This window comes from Oryx dammah, unplaced genomic scaffold, assembly GCF_014754425.2.
Source record: "Oryx dammah isolate SB20612 unplaced genomic scaffold, SCBI_Odam_1.1 HiC_scaffold_2, whole genome shotgun sequence".
NCBI lineage: Eukaryota > Metazoa > Chordata > Mammalia > Artiodactyla > Bovidae > Oryx > Oryx dammah.
The window spans coordinates 30,321,686-30,342,130 of record NW_024070186.1 but is presented as its reverse complement, the minus strand read 5'-3'; the positions used below and the strand labels follow the sequence as shown (position 1 = coordinate 30,342,130).

The window sequence follows — 20,445 nt, the reverse complement described above, 5'->3', positions numbered from 1 at the left end:
GTGTTCGACTCTTTGCAACCCCATGAACCGCAGCACGCCAGGCCTCCCTGTCCAGCACCAGCTCCTGGAGTCCACCCAAACCCATGTCCATTGAGTCGATGATGCCATCCAGCCATCTCATCCTCTGTCGTCCCCTTCTCCTCCTGCCTTCACTCTTTCCCAACATCAGGGTCTTTTCCAATGAGTCAGCTCTTCACATCAGGTGGCCAAAGTATTGGAGTTTCAGCTTCAACGTCAGCCCTTCCAGTGAACACCCAGGACTGGTCTCCTTTAGGACGGACTGGCTGGATGAATAAAGCTGCAGTGAATGTGACAGACAGCGCTTTGATACCCTAACTTCATTTCTTTTGGATATGCCCAGAAATGAGATTACTGAATTCTATGGTAGTTCCATTTTTAATTTTTTGAGGAACCTCCATATTTTTTTCCATAGCAGTTATACCATGTTACGTTCCCACCAACAGTGTACAAGGGTTCTAATTTCTATAGCCTCACCAACACCTGTAATCCTTCTTTAAAAGTAAATAGTCATCCTAACAGGTGTGGGGATAGTGTCATTGTGGCTTTGATTTGTATTTCTCTTATGAGTAGTGTTGAACACCATTTCATATAACTGCTGGTTATAACTGGTCATTTGTATGTTTTCATTGAAGAAATGTCTATTCATGTCCTTTGCCTGTTTTTTGTGTTACATGTTTTACTATTGAGTTGTAGGAGTTTCTTAGATATTTCAGATATTAACCATGTATCACATAAAGGGTTTGCAAATATTTTCTCCCTTTCCACAGATTGCCTTTTCTTTCAGTGGGTTGTTTTCATTGATTCTTACTGCAGGAATCTTCCTCCTTTAGGTTAGACTAGATACCCCTCTTACCAATTCCCATAAAACATTGTGAATAACTCTGACCTGGCACTTACCTTATTATAGTGGAATTATCTGTCATTATATATTAGTTTTGCCTCTCTTTCAGCCTTAGGATTCACTGAGGGAAAGGATTTTGTATCAGTTACTGTTTTTGTTCTTCCAGCTCCTAATACACCCAGTTTTTAGCATATAATTGGTACTCAGATATTAGTAGAACTAAACTACCTCTGAAATTTTAATGATTGCATTATCAAAGGTTAGGCCTAGGCATTAACCTAACTTAGGATAACTGAAGATGTAGGTCCATTACTAACACCAATAACTTTTCTTTTTTAAATTAATTTATTTATTTTAATTGGAGGCTAATTACTTTACAGTATTGTAGTGGTTTTTGCCATACATTGACATGAATCAGCCATGGGTGTACTTGTGTTCCCCATCCTGAACCCCCTTCCCACCTCCCTCCCCACCCAATACCAAAGACTTCTGATTTAAAATTGAGTAGATAACAGAACTCTAGAATAGTGGTACTTTTAATTTTAGGTGGGGAAAAAAAATCTATAGCATACGTAGAATGCAAAAAGTTAAATATTAGGAATATAAACTCTACATGGGCAGAGTTTTTGTCCACTGCTTTCACAAGTCTTCTAATGTGTAGAACACCATCTGATACTTAATAGCAAGTAACTGGTCAGTATATATTTAGGCAACAAATGAGTGAGCATAAAAGGCACTCTTGCTGCACACTTTATTAGGCTTTTAAGGTGAAGCATTTTAAAACATTTCCTTATCTCTAATTCAATGTAAAATTGAGGACTGGGAACAAAAAATCAAATTCCTGTCTTCTCACATTAGTTTATAGTTTTATAAATGAAGTCTCTAGTAAGTATAATGGAGTATAATTTTATTTTCTCTTTTAGCAAACGAAGCAAAAAAGGAGATAAAAATGGAAAAGGCTTGAGACATTTTTCAATGAAAGTGTGTGAGAAAGTTCAGCGGAAAGGTACAACGTCATATAATGAAGTAGCTGATGAGCTGGTATCCGAGTTCACCAATTCAAATAACCATTTGGCAGCTGATTCGGTAGGTAGATCACGCCCTTGATGTTGACTGTGAAAGTGGTGCAGCGGTGTACCTCTCTGGATTGTCTGTGTCAAATTGAGGACTCAGACAAGCGAGGCTTTCATGTTATCTATTGGGGAATTCTGTTGTTTTGATTTTTTGTTGTTTTGTTTTGAAAAGGATTGTTACTTATTTAAACATAAAGGTGGACAAGTATTTTTAAAATATCTTTGGGGGTTATTAAAGGAACATACTTTTTTAAAAGTGTACTTTTTATTTTTGAATGACTTTAGATACATCTGAATCTTTCAGTGTTTTAAGTCAGTAAGAAAATTTTGTTTTATTTATAATTGAAAAAATACTACATGAACATGTTTATAGAAATTCATTTGTACCAAAGACTGTATAATAAAAAATTTTTCTCTTCTACCACAGACCCTAATCTGACTCTGCAAGGCACTGTTCACTATTACCAGATTCTTGAGTATCATTCCAGAAATTCTTTATGCACCTATATAATAAAATTTGTTATTTTAAACATAAATATGGTTGTGCTTTGCATGCTTCATTCTTAATTTTATTTTCTTAGTAATATATCTAGAGCCTCATTTTTAGCACATAAAAATCATTCTCATTTTTTTTTTAATGGAGATAAATTTATATACAGGGAGGGAAATGTACATGTCTTAAGTGTACAATTAAACTGTTAAATTATTTTTTTATTTATTGTGGCTAGTTTACATATAATAAGATGTATTCAAGTGTAAAATTCAGTGAGTTTTGACATTTGTATGCACCCGTGAAGCCACCACCATGATCAGGACACAAAATGTTCCCATCATTCCCAAAGCCTCTGCCTTTTGTAATCCATCCCTCCCTCGCCCTCTAGCCCCAATCAGCTGCTGATATACTTTTTATAAATCAGTTTGCGTTTAACTTAAATGTAGTCATACTTTACATATTCCAGAACAATATTAAATAATAGTAGTAACTCTAGTCATATTGAATCTTCACTTCTTAACGTTAGTGGAAATATTTATAGTTTTGCAGCCTTAACTGTGATAAAGGTTTTAAGATGATAGTAACCATAACTTGATTTTTTTCTTAATGAACATTTCTTTTTTCTTAATTAAAAAAAAGGTCAGAAATCAAGTTGAATTTAATCAATTCTGTCAGGAAGATAGCTTCCTGACATTTTAGGATTTTTACAATGGTATTCATGAATGAAACTGGTGGGGTTATTTGCTTTTGTTTTTATAATCTTTGCAATTTTTTTAAATAACGTTTTTTCCTTTATTCTGCAGTTGAGTAGCTCAGATGGTAAAGAATCTGCCTGCAATTCAGGAGACGCAGATTCGATCCCTGGAGAAGGGACTGGCAACCCACTCCAGCATTCTTGCCTGGAGAATTACATAAACAGAGGAGCCTAGTGGGCTACAGTCCATGGGGTCACAAAGAATTGGACATAACTGAGCAACTGATGCTTTCACATTCACTTATGAGATTCCCAAACACACCACTTGGTTTTTTCTTCTGACTCTGTTATTCTTTCAGTGTCTATGTCACGTAGATATTTCTCCCAATAGCATAGTTTGACCCTTATCCAGTGGGTACACATAGGCCCTCATAGACCCTGGCTCTCCAGCATTGGGACCTTGGTGCTCCCTTCTGACCACACCCTTGTCTTTCTGTGCTGGGACTCTGCCTCCTTGATCCTGTTGCCCTTGAGGTATCCTTAGGCCAGGAATGTCAAACATGTTATGTGTCAACCCTGAGTAAATACGTGAGCTACTTGGACCTTAGGGTTGAGGATAAGGAGGCAGACTGTGCCTGGGTTGTTTTTTTTTTTTAATTAACAAGCAAAATAATACTTAAAAAACAACAACACAACAACAAAATCCTTAAAGCTGGAACTGCAATAAGTCAAACTGCTGCTGGAGTTCACAGATGTACCCAGGGTACATCCTCCCTCATTGCAAGGCAGGACCTAGGCACATAACTATGCATTTAGGTATATATGTGACCAGGAAGAGTCAAAGAGGTGGAAACCACTGGAGAACAGAAAGCATCAAAAGTTTTTCATCAGGCAATTCCAGAGCGCTCTGCTCTTCTCCTCTTCTTTGCCTCTGTATCCTCTGTGGTTCCTGTTCCAGCTGAACTTGTGACAATCCCAAATCGCTCTTTCCTCTTTTTCAGCTTTTCATCATCCTCCGACTTTCTGGAGATTGAAGAGACATTCAAAACCAAACCTTTGAGCTCTTTCTTTTAGCTTATCCAGGTTAACCATAGGCTTGGTGTTAGATGACAGGCCTTTTGATGGAATTGGATAAATCCCAAATCTAGCTGCCCGCGCAGCTTTCTTACTCTCCAAACTCACAGGTACATTGAATCGTTCAGCTTTCTTCTGCATCCTCTCAGTCTGTGGTATTTCACATGCAGTTTTTACCACTTTTTTCTCTGACATCAACAGTTTTTTCAGGAGGTTCTTCCTCTTTGACAGGCAGTTCTAAGGGCTTTAGTTCTTCTTCCTCTGTTTCATCTCCCAGTACATCTTCATTTGCCTCCTCTTCAGCATGCTCTTCAAGATATGCCTGGAGCCTGTTGATGAGATCTTGTTTTATTCCCTTGGTCTCCAAACCACGAGCAAGACATTCCTGCTTTAGTTCAGCAAGCTGAGAAAAAAGAATAAAGCTTTTCCTTAATTTACAGAATGAACCTTCAGCTTATGAAGCTCCACCGTCTCAGTCGCCATTTTGTTACCCCTCCCTGTGCCTCGGTTTTATTACAAAGAGTGGTGTGCTTGATTAGTGATGTCTGCCATGGGAACACCCACTAGACGCATGTCTGGAATGAAGATAGTGGGAGAAGAGGCTACAAGCTGACCTGGTTCAGAAAGGGACAAGCTGTATGTTCCGTCCTTGCCTTAGGTGGTTGTGCTGTTTACCAGGCTGCATTGTCTCTGGCCAGGTGGCTGGGGAGGCAAGCTGAAGGCCATGAAGCTTCAAATGGCTTCCCCAGGGCCTGGAGGGAAGAGCATAAGCCCCAAGCTAGCAGGAGCCTGGCAGGGCAGCCCATGCAGGGCCCCCCAGGGGTCTACATGCTGCAGGCCGTCCTGGCATTGGCTCCTTATCCTCTGGAGTCAGGTTCATCCAGGCAGAGCCAGCTGGTCAGCTTCAAAGAGTTAGGTGCAACTCGGAGGTGAAAATACATTTCGATGGCATTATACACAGAAATAACCTTAATCTCTAGATAAACTCTCAAAAATTCCCAGTCCAGACTAAAATGGTTTATTGCCTGTGTGCTACTGAGAAATCAAAATAGAGTATTAGTTTGACTTTAATCAGAGACATTGCTTTGCCAACAAAGGTCTGTCTAGTCAAGGCTATGGTTTTTCCAGTGGTCATGTATGGATGTGAGAGTTGGACTATAAAGAAAGCTGAGCGCAGAAGAATTGATGCTTTTGAACTGTGGTGTTGGAGAAGACTCTTGAGAGTCTGTTGGGCTGCAAGGAGATCCAAGCACATCCTAAGGGAGATCAGTCCTGGGTGTTCTCTGGAAGCACTGATGCTGAAGCTGAAACTCCAATACTTTGGCCACCTGACGCGAAGAGCTGACTCACTGGAAAAGACCCTGAAGCTGGGAAAGATTGGGGGCAGGAAAAGAAGGGGACAACAGAGGATGAGATGGTTGGATGGCATCACCGACTCAATGGACATGGGTTTGGGTAGACTTCGGGAGTGGTGATGGACAGGGAGGCCTGATGTGCTACGGTTCATGAGGTTGCAAAGAGTCGAACACGACTGAGCAACAGGACTGAACTGAACCGAACTGACTTTAATCAAATTCCACAATGAAGGCACACTGCTTTGGAAAGCACTGCCTCAGGAGAAGATGCAGGGTGTGTGTAAAAGAATGTTTCTAGAAAATACGAAGGGCACCAAACATGACCCCAGTTACCTTCCACACCCCTCCATGCCCCAGGCAGGGGCGCTGCGAACTCGGGGCATGTCGGTGCTAGTGAGTGTCCCCAGGTGCCTCTTGAGCCCTCTGCTTTCGGCTTGTGAGTTTGGGATGCTTTCTTCAGGATCCTGTCCATTTGCCATTTCTCCTGCATCTCCTCAAAGGCCAACTGGGCGGAAGTACCCTTGTCCCAGGCCACACTGCTTCTTGTTCTTTGTATTTTTTGGCCACGCCCTGGGCATGTGGGAGCTTACTGTCCTGACAAGGGTTTGAACCTACACCCTTTGCATTAGACGTTCGGAGTCTTAATCACTGGACCACCAGGGAGGTCCCTCCTCCTTGTTCTTTATACTAATTCCCATCGCTTCCTCAAGTTTTGCCTTGTCTTTGTCTTGTTCCTTCTTCTGCTTGGTCACACTGAGCTCTGTGATGCCTTTTAGATTCAAGAGCCCACTTTTGACCTGCTTGCTAGCCTCCACGGCACCTGTTTGCAATCAGTACCATCTTTGCAGTTTTGATAAGTAGTGTCATGCTGGCTTTATAAAATGAGTTCAGAGGTCTTCGCTTTCTCTTTTGCTTTACTCCATCACAGATTTAATGGCATGGGATGTCCAGTTTTGTTCCCTGCAATCTGATGGAAATTACCTGAGATACTCTGTAGAATTCGGTGGGGGCTTTAGATAGCTTTCTCCACCTTTTATTTGGTAATCCGTCTATTTAAAATTGCTTTCTCTTCCCTTTGAGTCAGTTTGGTGTTTTTTTGTTTTCTTAGAACATTCTCCATTTCATCCATGTTTTCCAAATTATTTGCAATTATATTTCCCCAAAAAAACATCTCTTGGGTTTGTTTGTATGGACCTCCGGTTCTGAAGTTAATTTCTGTTTTTATCTGTATTTAATATTCTGATCTCTTTTCTGAAGTTACTTTTATTACTTCTCTATCCTGAAGACTGTGATATATGCTTTATTTACTTTTAATTTCTTTGTTTAGTATTTGTTTAGTCTTTATGGCTGTTATTTTCCTCTTGTGCACTACCCATATCCGCATTGATTCTGGTATGTTACTCTTTATTTTGGTATGTTACTCTTTATTCTGTAACTTTGGCTTAAGAATTGCATTGAAAAGTTTCTTACAGTTCCAGGTGATAGGAATTTTTGCTTATTGTCATGAATTTTGACTTTTATTACCTGTGATCAGAAATTTTGAGTCAAACTGTTTACTTAAGTGGGGGATTGCTTTGAGATTTTTCTTGTGAGCCGTTATATGGTAATTTCTGTTTAATTTCCCTGGGCACTTGAAAGTATATGGCTTTCTGAATTTGAGTGAGAGAGTTCTCTGAATTGGTCTAGCAGACCCTGTGTGACCTGGCCCTCTACTGCCTCTCACCTCCTACCATGCACCCTGTCAGTTACTACACGCAGCCACACGTGTTCTTTGCTGAGGTTTTCCATATAGTTTCTCTGCTCCATCTAATTTTCTCTCAGATGTCTCTAAAGTGAAGCATTTCTTCTTAGCACTTTTCAATATCTAACACACATTTTTAATAACCACACCCCCATCCCCACTCCTGAATATAAGCAAGGAATTTTTTTTTCTGTTGATTCACTACTTTGTTTTTCTCATAATTTGGAGGCTCTGTAGTCTGTAGTTCTTTAAAGTTATTTTAATTATAACTTCAGTATTTTATAACTTCAGTAATTTCAGTATTTCATTTCTTGAGTATCACTTGTGGACTATGATTGATTATGGAGGAAAAAATAAATCCATATGCCTGTTGTATCCCCATCTCCCAACTTACCCCTCTACCACAATTGAATATATTAGTGGCAGTTAAAAGAATATTATAATTATAGTTGTTTTTATGATTTGAATATATTGTGCTAAAATTATTGCCTAGTTCATCTGCTTTGAATAGTTCATCTGCTTTGAATTCATAATTCCTTCCAGTATCAAAGAAGAGGAAATCAGGTACTTCCCTGGTGGTCCAAAGGCTAAGACTCCTCACTTCCAATGCAGGGGGGCCCTGGTTCAACCTTTGGTCAGGGAATTAGATCTCGCATGCTCCAACTAAGAGTTCACATGCTGCGACTAAAGATCCCACAAGTTGCAACTAATGGATCCCTCATTTTGTAACCAAGACCCAGCACAGCCAAAAAATACTTTCAAAAAACAAAAGCACAAACTATTTCTAAAAAAAGAAGAGGAAATCAGCAGACTTGCTGTTGCCTCCTAACATCTGTTGTTATTTTGTCATTTTCTACAGTATTGGGCTTTCTAATATTTACATTCAGTTCTGTAACTTAAAATCTCCCTTTTATTTAAGTTAACTTCTATATATAAGTGGATTCAGTGTTGTCCACCATCCTTTATTATGGCATTTGATTGGTTGGATTCAGTTCTTACGAACTGCCTGTCCACCAAAAGATAAGGGGCTTTCCCACAGTGTAAGTTAACATAGTTTCTGTTATTATAAAGTCTTGCAACCAAAAAAAATCAGCTGAACTACACAGTGTGCCTAGTGATCTATGTGATTACATTTTGGTGCTGGTTCACCATTTTCATTGTGTACAACAGTTTGCACATCAGCACTAGTGCATGGACCACATTTTGAGAAGCACTGCTAACTAGAACTTAAAGGATACATCCTTGACTTTTCAAAGTCTGACGTCCTCAGAGACACTACAAGATCTTAGCCCACTTTAACTCCTTACCCCTTTCTCCTATATATACTATTCAGTTCAGTCACTCAGTCGTGTTCGACTCTTTGCGATCCCATGAACCGCAGCACGCCAGGCCTCCCTGTCTAGCACCAACTCCCGGAGTCCACCCACACCCATGTCCATTGAGTTGGTGATACTATCCAACCATCTCATCCTCTGTCATCCCCTTCCCCTCCTGCCCTCAGTCTTTCCCAGCATCAGGATCTTTTCCAATGAGTCAGCTCTTTGCATCAGGTGGACGAAGTATTAGAGTTTCAGCTTCAGCTTCGGTCCTTCCAATGAATACTCAGAACTAATTTCCTTTAGGATGGATTGGTTGGATCTCCTTGCAGTCCAAGGGACTCTCAAGAATCTTCTCCAACACCACAGTTCAAAAGCATCAATTCTTCGGCGTTTAGCTTTCTTTACAGTCCAACTCTCACATCCGTACATGACTACTGGAAAAACCATAGCCTTGACTAGACGGACCTTTGTTGACAAAGTAATATCTCTGCTTTTTTAATATGCTGTCTAGGTTGGTCATAACTTTCCTTCCAAGGAGTAAGCGTCTTTTAATTTCATGGCTGCATTCACCATCTGCAGTGATTTTGGAGCCAAAAAAAATAAAGTCAGCCACTGCTTCCACTGTTTCCCCATCTATTTCCCATGAAGTGATGGGACCAGACGCCATGATCTTCGTTTTCTGAATGTTGAGCTTTAAGCCAACTTTTTCACTCTTCTCTTTCACTTTCAGCCTTTTTGTTCCTCCTCACTTTCTGCCATAAGGGTGGTGTCATCTGCATATCTGAGGTTATTGATATTTCTCCTGGCAATCTCGATTCCAGCTTGTGCTTCTTCCAGCCCAGCGTTTGTCATGATGTACTCTGTATATAAGTTAAATAAGCAGGATGATAATATACAGCCTTGATGTACTCCTTTTCCTATTTGGAACCAGTCTGCTGTTCCATGTCCAGTTCTAACTGTTGCTTCCTGACCTGCATACAGGTTTCTCAAGAGGCGGATCAGGTGGTCTGGTATTTACTGTCCTGTATATTAGTTCTTTTTATATTCTAGACTCCCCAAGACAGTGTACTTTATACAGTGAGTATTAATTGAGATTTACCTTTTGAGTTGGTCTTCATGTCATCCTATATTATCTCTAAGTTCCTATCTTAGATTCTTTTCCTTTTACTTAGAAGAGGCCCTTTTGCATCATTTAATTTAGATCTATTAGGAACATAATCCTTGTTTTAAGATTGTTTTATGTTTTAGATTGCTTGAAGGTATCTTTATTTCATCTTTACTTTTTTTTTACTCTTGACTTTTGAAGGATACTTTCACTGGGTGAAGAATTCTTTCAGAACTTTGAAGATATTTATGAAATTATTATTAAATATTTTAATACCTTGTGACTATATCATGACCTTTAATGTTTATCACTCAATAAACATATTTCTTTTAGCAGGCTTATGATCAGAAGAACATTAGGCGAAGAGTTTATGATGCTTTAAATGTGCTGATGGCAATGAACATAATTTCAAAGGAAAAAAAAGAAATCAAATGGATTGGCCTGCCTACCAATTCTGCTCAGGAATGTCAAAACCTGGAGGTAAGTGAAGTAAATCTGTTTACAAATAGTACTTTGCTTTATTTTACATCAGAGACGTTTTAATTTGGAAATACAGTCACATAGTATTAAAATATTCATAGCTATTTATTCATGCATAGTACATCTTTTTTCTTTAAAGTCTCTCCTAGGTAGAATTTCAGAACTGGAAGGAGATTTTGAGAAGTCTAGTCTGACAGATGTCCTGATGAAACGTGAAATGAAATGACTTGATTTTTTTTTTCTCTCTCTTTTTTTTGGAGAACATCTTTGTTTTATTCTAAATTCCAAGCATTCTACTAATAAATTTTCATTGACTCGTGTACTGGAAATGATCTTATTTATTGGAATACTTGTTGTATAGATCTGAAAGAACGGATTCAAGTTGGCTGTTTATTTCTTGTATTTGAACTTTTACCTTCAACTCTAGAATTAGTGGCAGGAGAATGGTATGGAATTTCCTTTAAATCTTTATCAGAATGGATAGAATGTTCAGCTTACAAGAATTGGGGGTGATGTGTGCAAAAGCATGTTTTATTCTTTGAACTTCAATCATTATACAAAATCTTTCCTAAATGAGCATGTGCCCTGACATATTATTTGTAAACTGATTTGACATAATTTTACTGTTGTATCCAAAAGGCTAACTACAGCTTTAGACGAGACTGTGGTTGATTTCACGTTTTTCTTAGTCCCTTTTTTCCCCCTAGCAAATCAAAAAATTTGGGTATTAATATACTTGTGGATGGAGGGAGAAATCCTGGCAGTCATCAGAAGTTATAAAATAATGTCACTCATGTGCTGCAGTGGAAATATCCTTTTTTCTCCTTCCAGTAGAGTAAAATTTGAGGGTTATTTTAATTACCAGTAATATTAAGCCGATATCAAAGCCTAAGTAAGCAAAAATCTCTTAACACCTCCCATGTGCTTAAATGAAGGATTATATGAGATTCTGATCCCAGGCAGCTTTCCTTCTAATTGAGGAGAGCAGAAATGTAAAAGGACTTACCAAAATTGTGATGACTCCTATGAAAGAAGTATGTACAGATTTTCTGGAAAAGGGGTATAAGAGAGGTAGTAGGGGTGGGTGGGTTTTACCAAGGGAAAAAAAAAATCCCTGTACTGTCATGAAGGAGGAGTTTGCCAAGTGGTTTAGGGCAGGGAGGCAGAGACACTGCCCGGAATGAGGCAGGTGGAGGAAGGCGTGCCTGCAGCTGGTTGTGGCCAGGGCACAGGTCAAAGAGGAGAGGGTAGGTTCCTGGGTGTTAAGTAGTTGGGACCTGATCCTCCGGGCAGTAGGAACTACTGGAGAATTACAAAGAAGAGGGCTGAGGGAGTGTAATCCAAAGGGTCAGTCTGCCAGAGGGTTGGAAGCTGGACTGAGAGGAAGACGCGGAGGGAAAGTGAGGGGGTGGGTCGGAGAGGGGCTGAGTTCTGGCCATGACAGTGAGGCTGGAGAAGTGTTTTAGAGGCAGAATCAATACCATGTGGCCTGGTTGGATGCAAGGCCTGAGGGGCAGGTGGGAGCTGCTCTGTCAGCAGGGTCAGATGCCGGGGAGAACCCCAGTAGCATCTTTTCACATGTGGACGACCGCACAGATCTTACAGTGGGTCTTAAGTGTTTCGGGTTCAAGTGGTTGTGATTAGAGGAACCATGAGAGAAACTCCCAGTGGGGACTAGATGGGGAGCAAGTAAGAAAGATGCTGTTGGAGTAGATAAGAAAGATGATATTAGATGTCACTGGCTTTTGCCCAAAGACACAGTGAGGAACTCATCTACAGGGATATTCCAGACCTTAATCTATGTTTTCTAGGTAGCTGTCAGGTTGAAGAAAACAGTAATTGGTTGAAGCTAGGAAATTTCTCCCATTACCATGTCTCTTACTACAGGTAGGAACTGCGCAGTGAATATGTAGAAGCCCTGTATTAGCAGCTGTGCCTGTTTAAAAGAGAGGAGATTAAGAAACTGCTCTAGGGACTTGTCTTCCCTGGTGGACGAGCGGTTAGGACTCCGTGCTTTCAGTGTGGAGAGCGTGAGTTTGATTCCCGGTTAGGGAATTAAAATCCCACAAGTCACACTAAAAAAAGCAGTTAAACGGAGATCTTAAATGGGATCTTATTTCATTCTGGGAGGTTAATAGAGGAAAGCAATTAATAATGGGATCTCTGAAACCAGGTGGCTTTGATTCAAATCCTGGCTCTTGCCATCTACCTGCGGTGTGACCTTGGACAGATTCTTCACCCTCTGTGCCTCTATTTCCTTACTGCAAAGAGGATAACAGCCGTACTTAGGTCTAGGGTTTTGTGAAGACGAATTAAGAGACTGTGTGTCTAGCGCTCACACGTAGAATAGGTATTCACCAAGTGTTACCTGTGACTCTGATTGGAAATATGGACGGAGGAGCCTGGTAGACTACAGTCCATGGGGTCGCAAAGAGCGGACACCAGTGAGCGACTTCACTTTCACTTTCACTTTTTCAAGTGTTAGCTGTGACTCTGGCGCTTGTGAAATAAATAGAGCCAGTCCCACAGATCAAGTGTTCATTAGGGGGATGGATGTCGTTTGATGGCGATTGCTACAATTCTGCTGTCTTGCCTCCTTGCTTACCTGACCCCGGAAGATGGAATCTACCTTTATTGGTCTCAATAGTTAAACAGGTTGCCTGTCTTTAAGGAAAATTCTTGATGTCTCAGAACTGGGACCTGAAAAGTGAGCAGCATTTTCTACTCTACATGCTCATGCTATTTTGTAACCTGTGTTTTAAAGATAGAGAAGCAGAGGCGGATAGAACGGATAAAGCAGAAGCGGGCCCAGCTTCAAGAACTTCTCCTGCAGGTAAAGAAGCTGGGATGTGTTCATTGCCTTCTCGGCCTGTGTTCTGCTTCTCCCCTGACTTGCTCTGAGCCCGTGTTTTCTGCTTTGGGTGCCTTCAAATACCTGGTGGGGCTGCACTAGTGAATTGTTCCCAAGGCTGGAGCTCATAACTCTCCACACAATCTGCCTGTAAGAGGGTCCGTCTCAGGGGAGTTTGGGGGAGAATGGATACTTGTGTATGTATGGCTGAGTCACTTTTCTGTCCACCTGAAACTATCACAGCGTTGTTATTCAGTTGTACTTCAATATAAAATAAAAAGTTAATTAAGAAGATGGTCCCATCTCCCATCATCTGGGGCCTCATGGCAGCTCTAATACGTGGAACATATTACTCAACAGTTAATTTTTGACTTTTATTCCTACTCTGAGCAGAAATTATTTTAGCCTTATTTGGAATATGAAGGAGTAAGGCTAATTAAATTTTAGGTGTTTTGAGTAAAAACGGGCTTCCCCGGTGGCTCAAATGGTAAAGAATGTACCTGCAATGCAGGAGACCCTGGATTGGGAAGATCCCCTGGAGAAGGGAATGACTACCCACTCTCTAGTAAAATAATCGGATCCACCTGTAATGTTAATACTTATTATCTGTGGATGACGTCATGACATATTCAGCTTTGTGGCAATACCAAAACTTAAAATGCATTTCCATTTAGGAAAATTAAACTTCACAGTGTAATGTTGGATTCTTGTATTTATTCTTTTTAAAATAATTGTCTAGAATTTGGGTAATTTAAAAAATAGAGGCTCTGTAGAAAATCATGTGAGGTAAAATCACAGAGTAGATGGGCTTTTTTTTAACCTACTTTTGGTCATTTCAGTTGGTGGAGAAATTTACTTTGAGCAGTACAGCAAGACATTTTCAAACCAATCAGAAAAACTTTTAAAAATGAGCCAACAAGTCTTTGTACTTTTGTTTTTAATCAGCAAAATGTCTTTATGTGAAAAGTTTTCAGCCAATGGTAAAACCCATTTTGATTTGAGCAACCATAGGTCCTGTTTCATCTTTGATATAGTCCACTTTTCAGAAATAAAGGGAGCAATAAGTTACCAAATAATTGTAACAGTTTTTTTGTTTCCGCCCCCCTCCTTAAAATACTCACTTTGTCTCATGGACAGAATAGGTTAAGTATTCCCACATATTCCAGATCTTTGTTTTTCCTTTCTTGATCCTTATTTTTTGTTTGTTTTTTCATATTTGAATACACATCAGAGAGGCAGGAACAGACTGTTAGCTGTGTGTGGTCTAGAAGGGCGGGGTGGGAGGAGGCTGGTAGGGATGGGAGCAGCCGCAGGTGGAGCAGAGCCCCCAACACAGCCCCCGGGATGGTGCTCCGTCCTCATCAGGCACCTCTCACTTTCTTGCTCTTCTTTGTCTGTGTCCCATACTGACCCTTGTGGGACCTCCCTCCAGAGCTGGCTGGTCTCATGTATTTTTCATACTGGATTTCCAAAGTAGGTTTTGTATGAAAAGAACACTCTGTAGCTTTAAAAAACAAGAAACTTGAAAGCTGACCGTTTATTCCTGTGCCCCTCCCTGGACAGCTCTGCTTCCTGAGAGACCCTCGCCCCGACCCCGGTCAGCTTCCCTGGCTGCCTCTCTTGTCCGTCTTGCATCAGTGTTTCCCTCCCAACTCACAGTCCCCAAAACCCTGTGCTTGGCCCTTCTTACATTTCCTCAGAGCTCTGATGGAGCATTTGGGGGCTCCATTTGGGGCCTGTTATTATGAAAACCTGTTTATTAGCGTGTCTGTAATTATCTGTTGATCAGAAAGACTTGTGCTGGGCCAGATCACCCTCCTGTACGTGGGCTTTCCCGTCCCTAGACGACCAGCGCAAAGAATGGACCAGAGGCCTTCTCTGGCGGTCCAGTGCTTAAGACTTCGGGCTTCCAGTGCAGGGGGTGTGGGTTCCATCTTAAGTCTGTGGTCAGGGAACTGAGATCCCACGTGCCTCTCAGTATGGCCAAAAACAAACAAAAAAGTGACCTGCAATATTTTTCCTCTTCTACAATGAACATTGTGGTTTTGTTTTTTTTTTTAAGTCCTAAATTTCTTTTTCTCTTCTGTCTCAAACCAAATATTTGCAGAAGATTTCAACCCAGGCGCAACCTAGCTGTCAACATTTATAAAAGTAGGACTCTCTGAACAGTGAAATGAAACACAAAATAACTGAAAACAACTACTTCTAGTCTCCTGGTAGACACACAGCTTATTTCCTCCTAGTGTTTCCTTTTTCTTTCTTTCAGGAAATTACAAAGTTGTCACAGAAAGTACATTAAGCAAGTCATCCCTGAACACAAATAATTTACCTCTCTGTGGCTAAGCTAGCTTAATTTTTTAACTAGTGAGTGTCACAGCTACTGATATCACATGACCCAGGTCACTTTCACTTACATGCCCCCTCTTCTCTTGGTGGTGTAGGAGAGGGATGGTATGAGCCGATTCTGCCCACAGACGACCCAGATGTCCTACTTTTGTCTATATCATTGTCCCTTCCAGCCCTTAAACTTATCCAGAGCCACTAATGCAGAGCAAAATGAATGTCTAAATGTACCTAAAGCTGTTTAGCCTCTGAAATAAATGTTAATAAGCCTGGAAGAGAACAAAAGGCTAAAGATAAATCAAATGGCAACAAATAAGGAAATCAGTTTAAAACAAATGGGTGATTTTTCTTTTTACTATCAAAGTAACATTGTATATATATTCACAGCTCTTTTCCCAAGAACAGTCTTTGATGCTATTAAATGTGCACAGTATAGAACAGTGAATCATAAAATATGTAAGAACTTTTACTTACCACTGTTTATATTTCTACCTCTACCCAGGCCCTCCCATGCCACTAAGACCACAAAGCTAGGCCAAGTATGGGCTGTCTCCAGGATGTGTTTTCTAGAAGAGTAAGATAGCCAGGTGGAGGTATTCAAACATACAATTCTTTTTCTGAGTTTTATAGTTTCAGCATATTTTTCCTCAATATTAAATGAGCTAAGCATTGAATATAATTGCCTTAGTTCATTAGCAGCAGAAAATAACAAATTAATAAGTATGACTCAAGTAATGTTTGATAATGAATGATGTTGACAGTGATGGTTCTAGGCACACTGTCAGGGCTAGAATAAATTGGTGTCTCTTCTGTTTTGTGCTTTTTAAAGGAGTAAATGTTTACTTTTCACCCAACCATTTTAAGACAACATAAATTTTAATCAAACTTCAGTTAAGGCCCAGGACCTAAAATAAACACTGCTAGGATAAAGTTGCTAAAACATAGAAAATAACTGAAATGCATCACTACTGGGTGATCAGAGGGAACAAGCTGATGGAAGGGATGAAAGAAAGGCTCGGACTTTAGGAGCTCTTTTAACCAGTATCTGTTCTGCAAGCAGATGAAAGACTTCACTGTGTAAGGTCTTTCTACCTGTGGAATTCTGTGATACATTTGCCTTATTTAAAAGAGAGTGGTAGGGTCACTTTCTTTGGCTTTTGAGTAATGGTTATAGCTTAAAGGTAGTAGAAAGATTCAGTGCAAAGATTCAGGCCTTGATATACCTTATAAATCAGTGTATATCTACTGTATAAAGCCTCAGGTTCCTCTTCTGAAAGATGTCAGCTGGGGAGGGGCTTGGACCAGATTCCAAACTGTGCCCTATAGATGCTTAGAAGTTCTGTGAAGGAGCTCAAAGGGTGAATGAGGGCAGAGCTGGCAGGGCTCAGGACTCAGCCTCAGTGCAGCCAGCCAGAGCAAGGATGTGTTCATCTGTTTTATAAACAGTGAGTGTCCCAGAAGATTTCACTTGAAGAAAGGGTTCTGAGGCTTTGTATAGTTTGTATGTTTCTGGGCTGGATGATTTGAGATGTATTTAACCCCAAATCCTCGGGAGTCTGTGTTAGTTAAATGGAAAGCACGTCTATTTGTGCTGTATCACTCACGCTGAGAAGAGTTGCAGGTACCTCTCTCTCTCTCACATTTGTAAGATCCTTTTTCTATGGATGATGGAAACTGCAGGCCCCATTATTTGTAGTAGGATATGTTAGATACCCTTTAAATAAATATTTTTTGCCCTTGAAATGTATTTCTTGAGTTAGATCATTCTAATGTTTTTACTTTAAATGTTCAACTTTAGTTAATTCATAGGTGGAAGGTCTCTTTAAATGCTCTAATTTTAAACTATATTTTAGATGTACTTAATTAATTTAGTTCCAACTCACTTATCCACGTTAAATGACTGTATGTTTTTGTTGCTCCTTAACAGCAAATCGCTTTCAAAAACCTGGTACAAAGAAATCGGCAAAATGAACAGCAGAACCAGGGCCCTCCAGCTCTGAACTCCACCATTCAGCTGCCATTTATAATCATCAACACAAGCAGAAAAACAGTGATAGACTGCAGCATCTCCAGTGACAAGTAAGTGGAGAACCAGTGGCAGCAGGCAGGACTAGCCTTCTGTTTAACATAATTCCTGTCATTTGTAATACTGTCTGAGTCCTCCAAGGCTGACTCCCTTGGGCCTTATGAAACAACTCTTCAAACAAGAGTGCTGTCAACTGCCAGTGCTTGCTTCCTTCTTCACCCTCCACATCCCCCTCTTGTGCCTGGCACTGTGCTGTTTGTGCTGAAGACATAATGGTGCCCAAGCTGGAACGTGCATGTACGCACACATAGATGAGAAAAGTGGGCAGATCGCTGCAGTAGAGTAGAGCATCAGTGAGCGTCTGGGACATGGTAGGTTCACTGAGTTTCTGTGCATTGTCACGTTCGTGCTGGAGATAGCTGAGACCGGCATGTGGCAGTAAAGCAGTTTTTTTTTTTTTTTTTTTTGCTATATCATAGTTGAGCCATGCTTCTGTTTATAATGAATGGACACAAAAGCACTAGATGAAAAATAAAAGTACCAAATGGCGTTCTCTGCTTGCTTGCTTTCTTACTATCTTACAGCTTGAAGTTTGTACCTGTTAACCACCTTTATTCATTTCACTCACCACTCCTTCCCACCCCCACCCCCCACTCTGGCAGCCATCAGTCTATTCTCTGCATCTGTGAGTTTGGTTTTTGAGATCCATGTATAAGGTCTGTCATCTGTGTTGTTGCAAATGGCAGGATTTCCTTCTTTTATGATCTGTTGTCCATTGTCTTTTTTTACGGTCTGTTGTCTCAAGTACACCACAGTTTTTTAATCCACTCATCGGATGATAGACACAGGTTCTTTCCATGCTTTGGCTATTGCAAGTCATGCTGCAGTCACTGAACATGGGAGTGCAGACGTCTTTTCAGGATGCTTGTTTCATTTCCTTCAGATACATAGACCCAGAAGTGGGATTGCTGGATTATATGATAGTTCTATTTTTAAATTTCTGAGAAGCCTCCATACTGTTTTCCAGTGGGTGCACCAGTTTACATTCCCACCAATATGTTTTTCATTTTAACTAAGATTGATGGTAATATCAATATATTACTATTATCATAGTAAGTGAGAAATAGCAGTTTTCAGAATACAGAGTTTATTTGTAACTTATTTTATCCTTCACGAAAACAGTAGTGCTCTTCAGGCTGTGAATCAGTATTGAGGTAGTTGAGGGCATAGGATGCAGAGTGAGACAGAAGGAAATGTGGATTGTGGCTCCCCCAAGCAGCTATTCTAAAGCTTTGTCTGAAGAACAAATGGGGATGATACCAGGGCTCTGTCACTTCCTTAAATAAGGTAATGCCTCTAAAAGATCTGACTCCTGGAAAGTGCTTTATAAATATTAGCTGCTATTCCAAGGAGTCAGCATATAACTTATCCAAATTGGGATGCATCTGAGACCAAAAGAGGGCCCAGTAATCACATCAGTGCAGAGGCACAGCCCAGGGCTGTCCCAGGGGCAGAACTTCTGCGCTCCTTGGAGCCACTGCATGGCCGTGGGGTTTACCCTCCCTGGTTTTTCTTTCTTGGCAGTGTTGCTTCCCTATCTTGACTGTGTACAGAGATCGTGGATTACTTAAATAAGAAGGCACCAAAAAAAGAGGAAGAGAAACAACAGGGATTTCTAAAGTATTTGATAATTAACTTGTTGGTTTACAAAAGTCATAAAGGACCAGCACCGGGGGCAGTAAATGATAGATATGTATGTTAGTATTCACACACTTTAAATTCTTGACAGAGACCTTTGTCTACAAGGACTTGTCACTTACTCTCATAAATCCGAGACTTACAGAATGATTAATGTATCTTTGGGAAAAATAAACTGTTAGATTTCTAGTTACTCTCTCTAGTTAGCCTCTTGTTTGGTAGGACATTACTAAAACTCTCTACTTGGTTAGTCTTTGAAGTTTTAAAGAATAGCAGGCAAGTCTGGGGACCAGTGGCCTAGGAGGATTAAGGATCCTCTTCCTTCTCGGGTGGTTATTGACTCCTGTCCTTTCCTCGCCCTCCCCCAACTGGTGTAAAGGAGACTCTGAGCTGCTTACAGGGCCTTGATATTCAAGGTGGGGTGCAAGTATGGCATTTTGCTTTAAATGACAAATTTTACTCTGATCTAAGATCTCAGAATTTCATGACAGTGTAAGCCCACCACTGTCCCAGCACATTCACCTGCCCTCTGTCCCTGAGGCTCCTGGAGACGTTGCTCCAAGCCTAGCCTGGGAGCCAGGAGGACCATTTCTGCTTACAGTGGCCTCTTTATTGAAAGCCTTTTCCAGGCAGCTGGACATCCTGATTTGGCACTTTTCAAAAACATTTGGAAACGTGCTATGTGTTATATGCGACACTTTTTTCTTACGGCATTTTTACTCCTGAGACCCTCAAGACGGGGTTTGGGGTTTGGTTAGTTTGTAAAAAGCCTTCCATTTTTTGCTCATCTAAGGTGTGATGTGGCTAATACTTGACTCATGAAAATGAAGTAAGCATCCAAAATATTTTTTCCTCAACCCTAGTAGGCCAACTCATTGTAGGAAAGTTAGGTACTAAATTGGAAAGGCTTTCTTTGTGTATGTTTCTTTTTCTCCCAGTGACTTCTTTGCTTGTTTTACTTACTTTTATTGACATATACTTAACAGACAGTATTGTATTAGTTTCAGGTATACAGCATAGTGATTTGACATTTGCATCCATTACAAAATGATCACCATGCTAATTCTAGTAACCATCTCTCCCTGTACAAACTTATTAGAATATAATTGGCCATGGGCTTTATGCTGTATGTATCCCCAGGGCTTGCTTTATAATTGAGGGTTTGTACCTTTTAACCCCCTTCTCCTGTTTCTCCTACTGCCTTCAGCCTCTCCCCTCTGGCAACTGCTCATTTGTTCTCTGAGTCTATTTTTATTTGTTTTGTTTTTTTTAGATTCCACATATAAATGAGATTATGTGATATTTGTCTTTCGGTCTGGTTTATTTCATTA

The 20,445-nt window shown here is 40.4% G+C and overlaps 1 protein-coding gene and 1 pseudogene across 6 annotated transcripts in view; one reads left to right on the top strand and one right to left on the bottom strand.

Moving 5' to 3' along the window:
* Positions 1-20,445, top strand: part of TFDP2 (transcription factor Dp-2) — a 153,006-nt gene that overhangs the window by 121,392 nt on the left and 11,169 nt on the right. For 4 of the 6 annotated variants that reach the window (XM_040234006.1, XM_040234020.1, XM_040234038.1 and 1 more), the window contains 4 exons: positions 1,786-1,948; positions 10,050-10,196; positions 12,961-13,029; positions 17,318-17,469. In XM_040234006.1, coding sequence (XP_040089940.1) covers positions 1,786-1,948; positions 10,050-10,196; positions 12,961-13,029; positions 17,318-17,469 — 531 coding nt within the window. The remainder of the gene's footprint in view (positions 1-1,785; positions 1,949-10,049; positions 10,197-12,960; positions 13,030-17,317; positions 17,470-20,445) is intronic. The other 2 variants (XM_040234012.1, XM_040234048.1) reach the window with 1 other exon arrangement.
* On the bottom strand, positions 3,769-4,688 carry LOC120858169 (annotated as a pseudogene).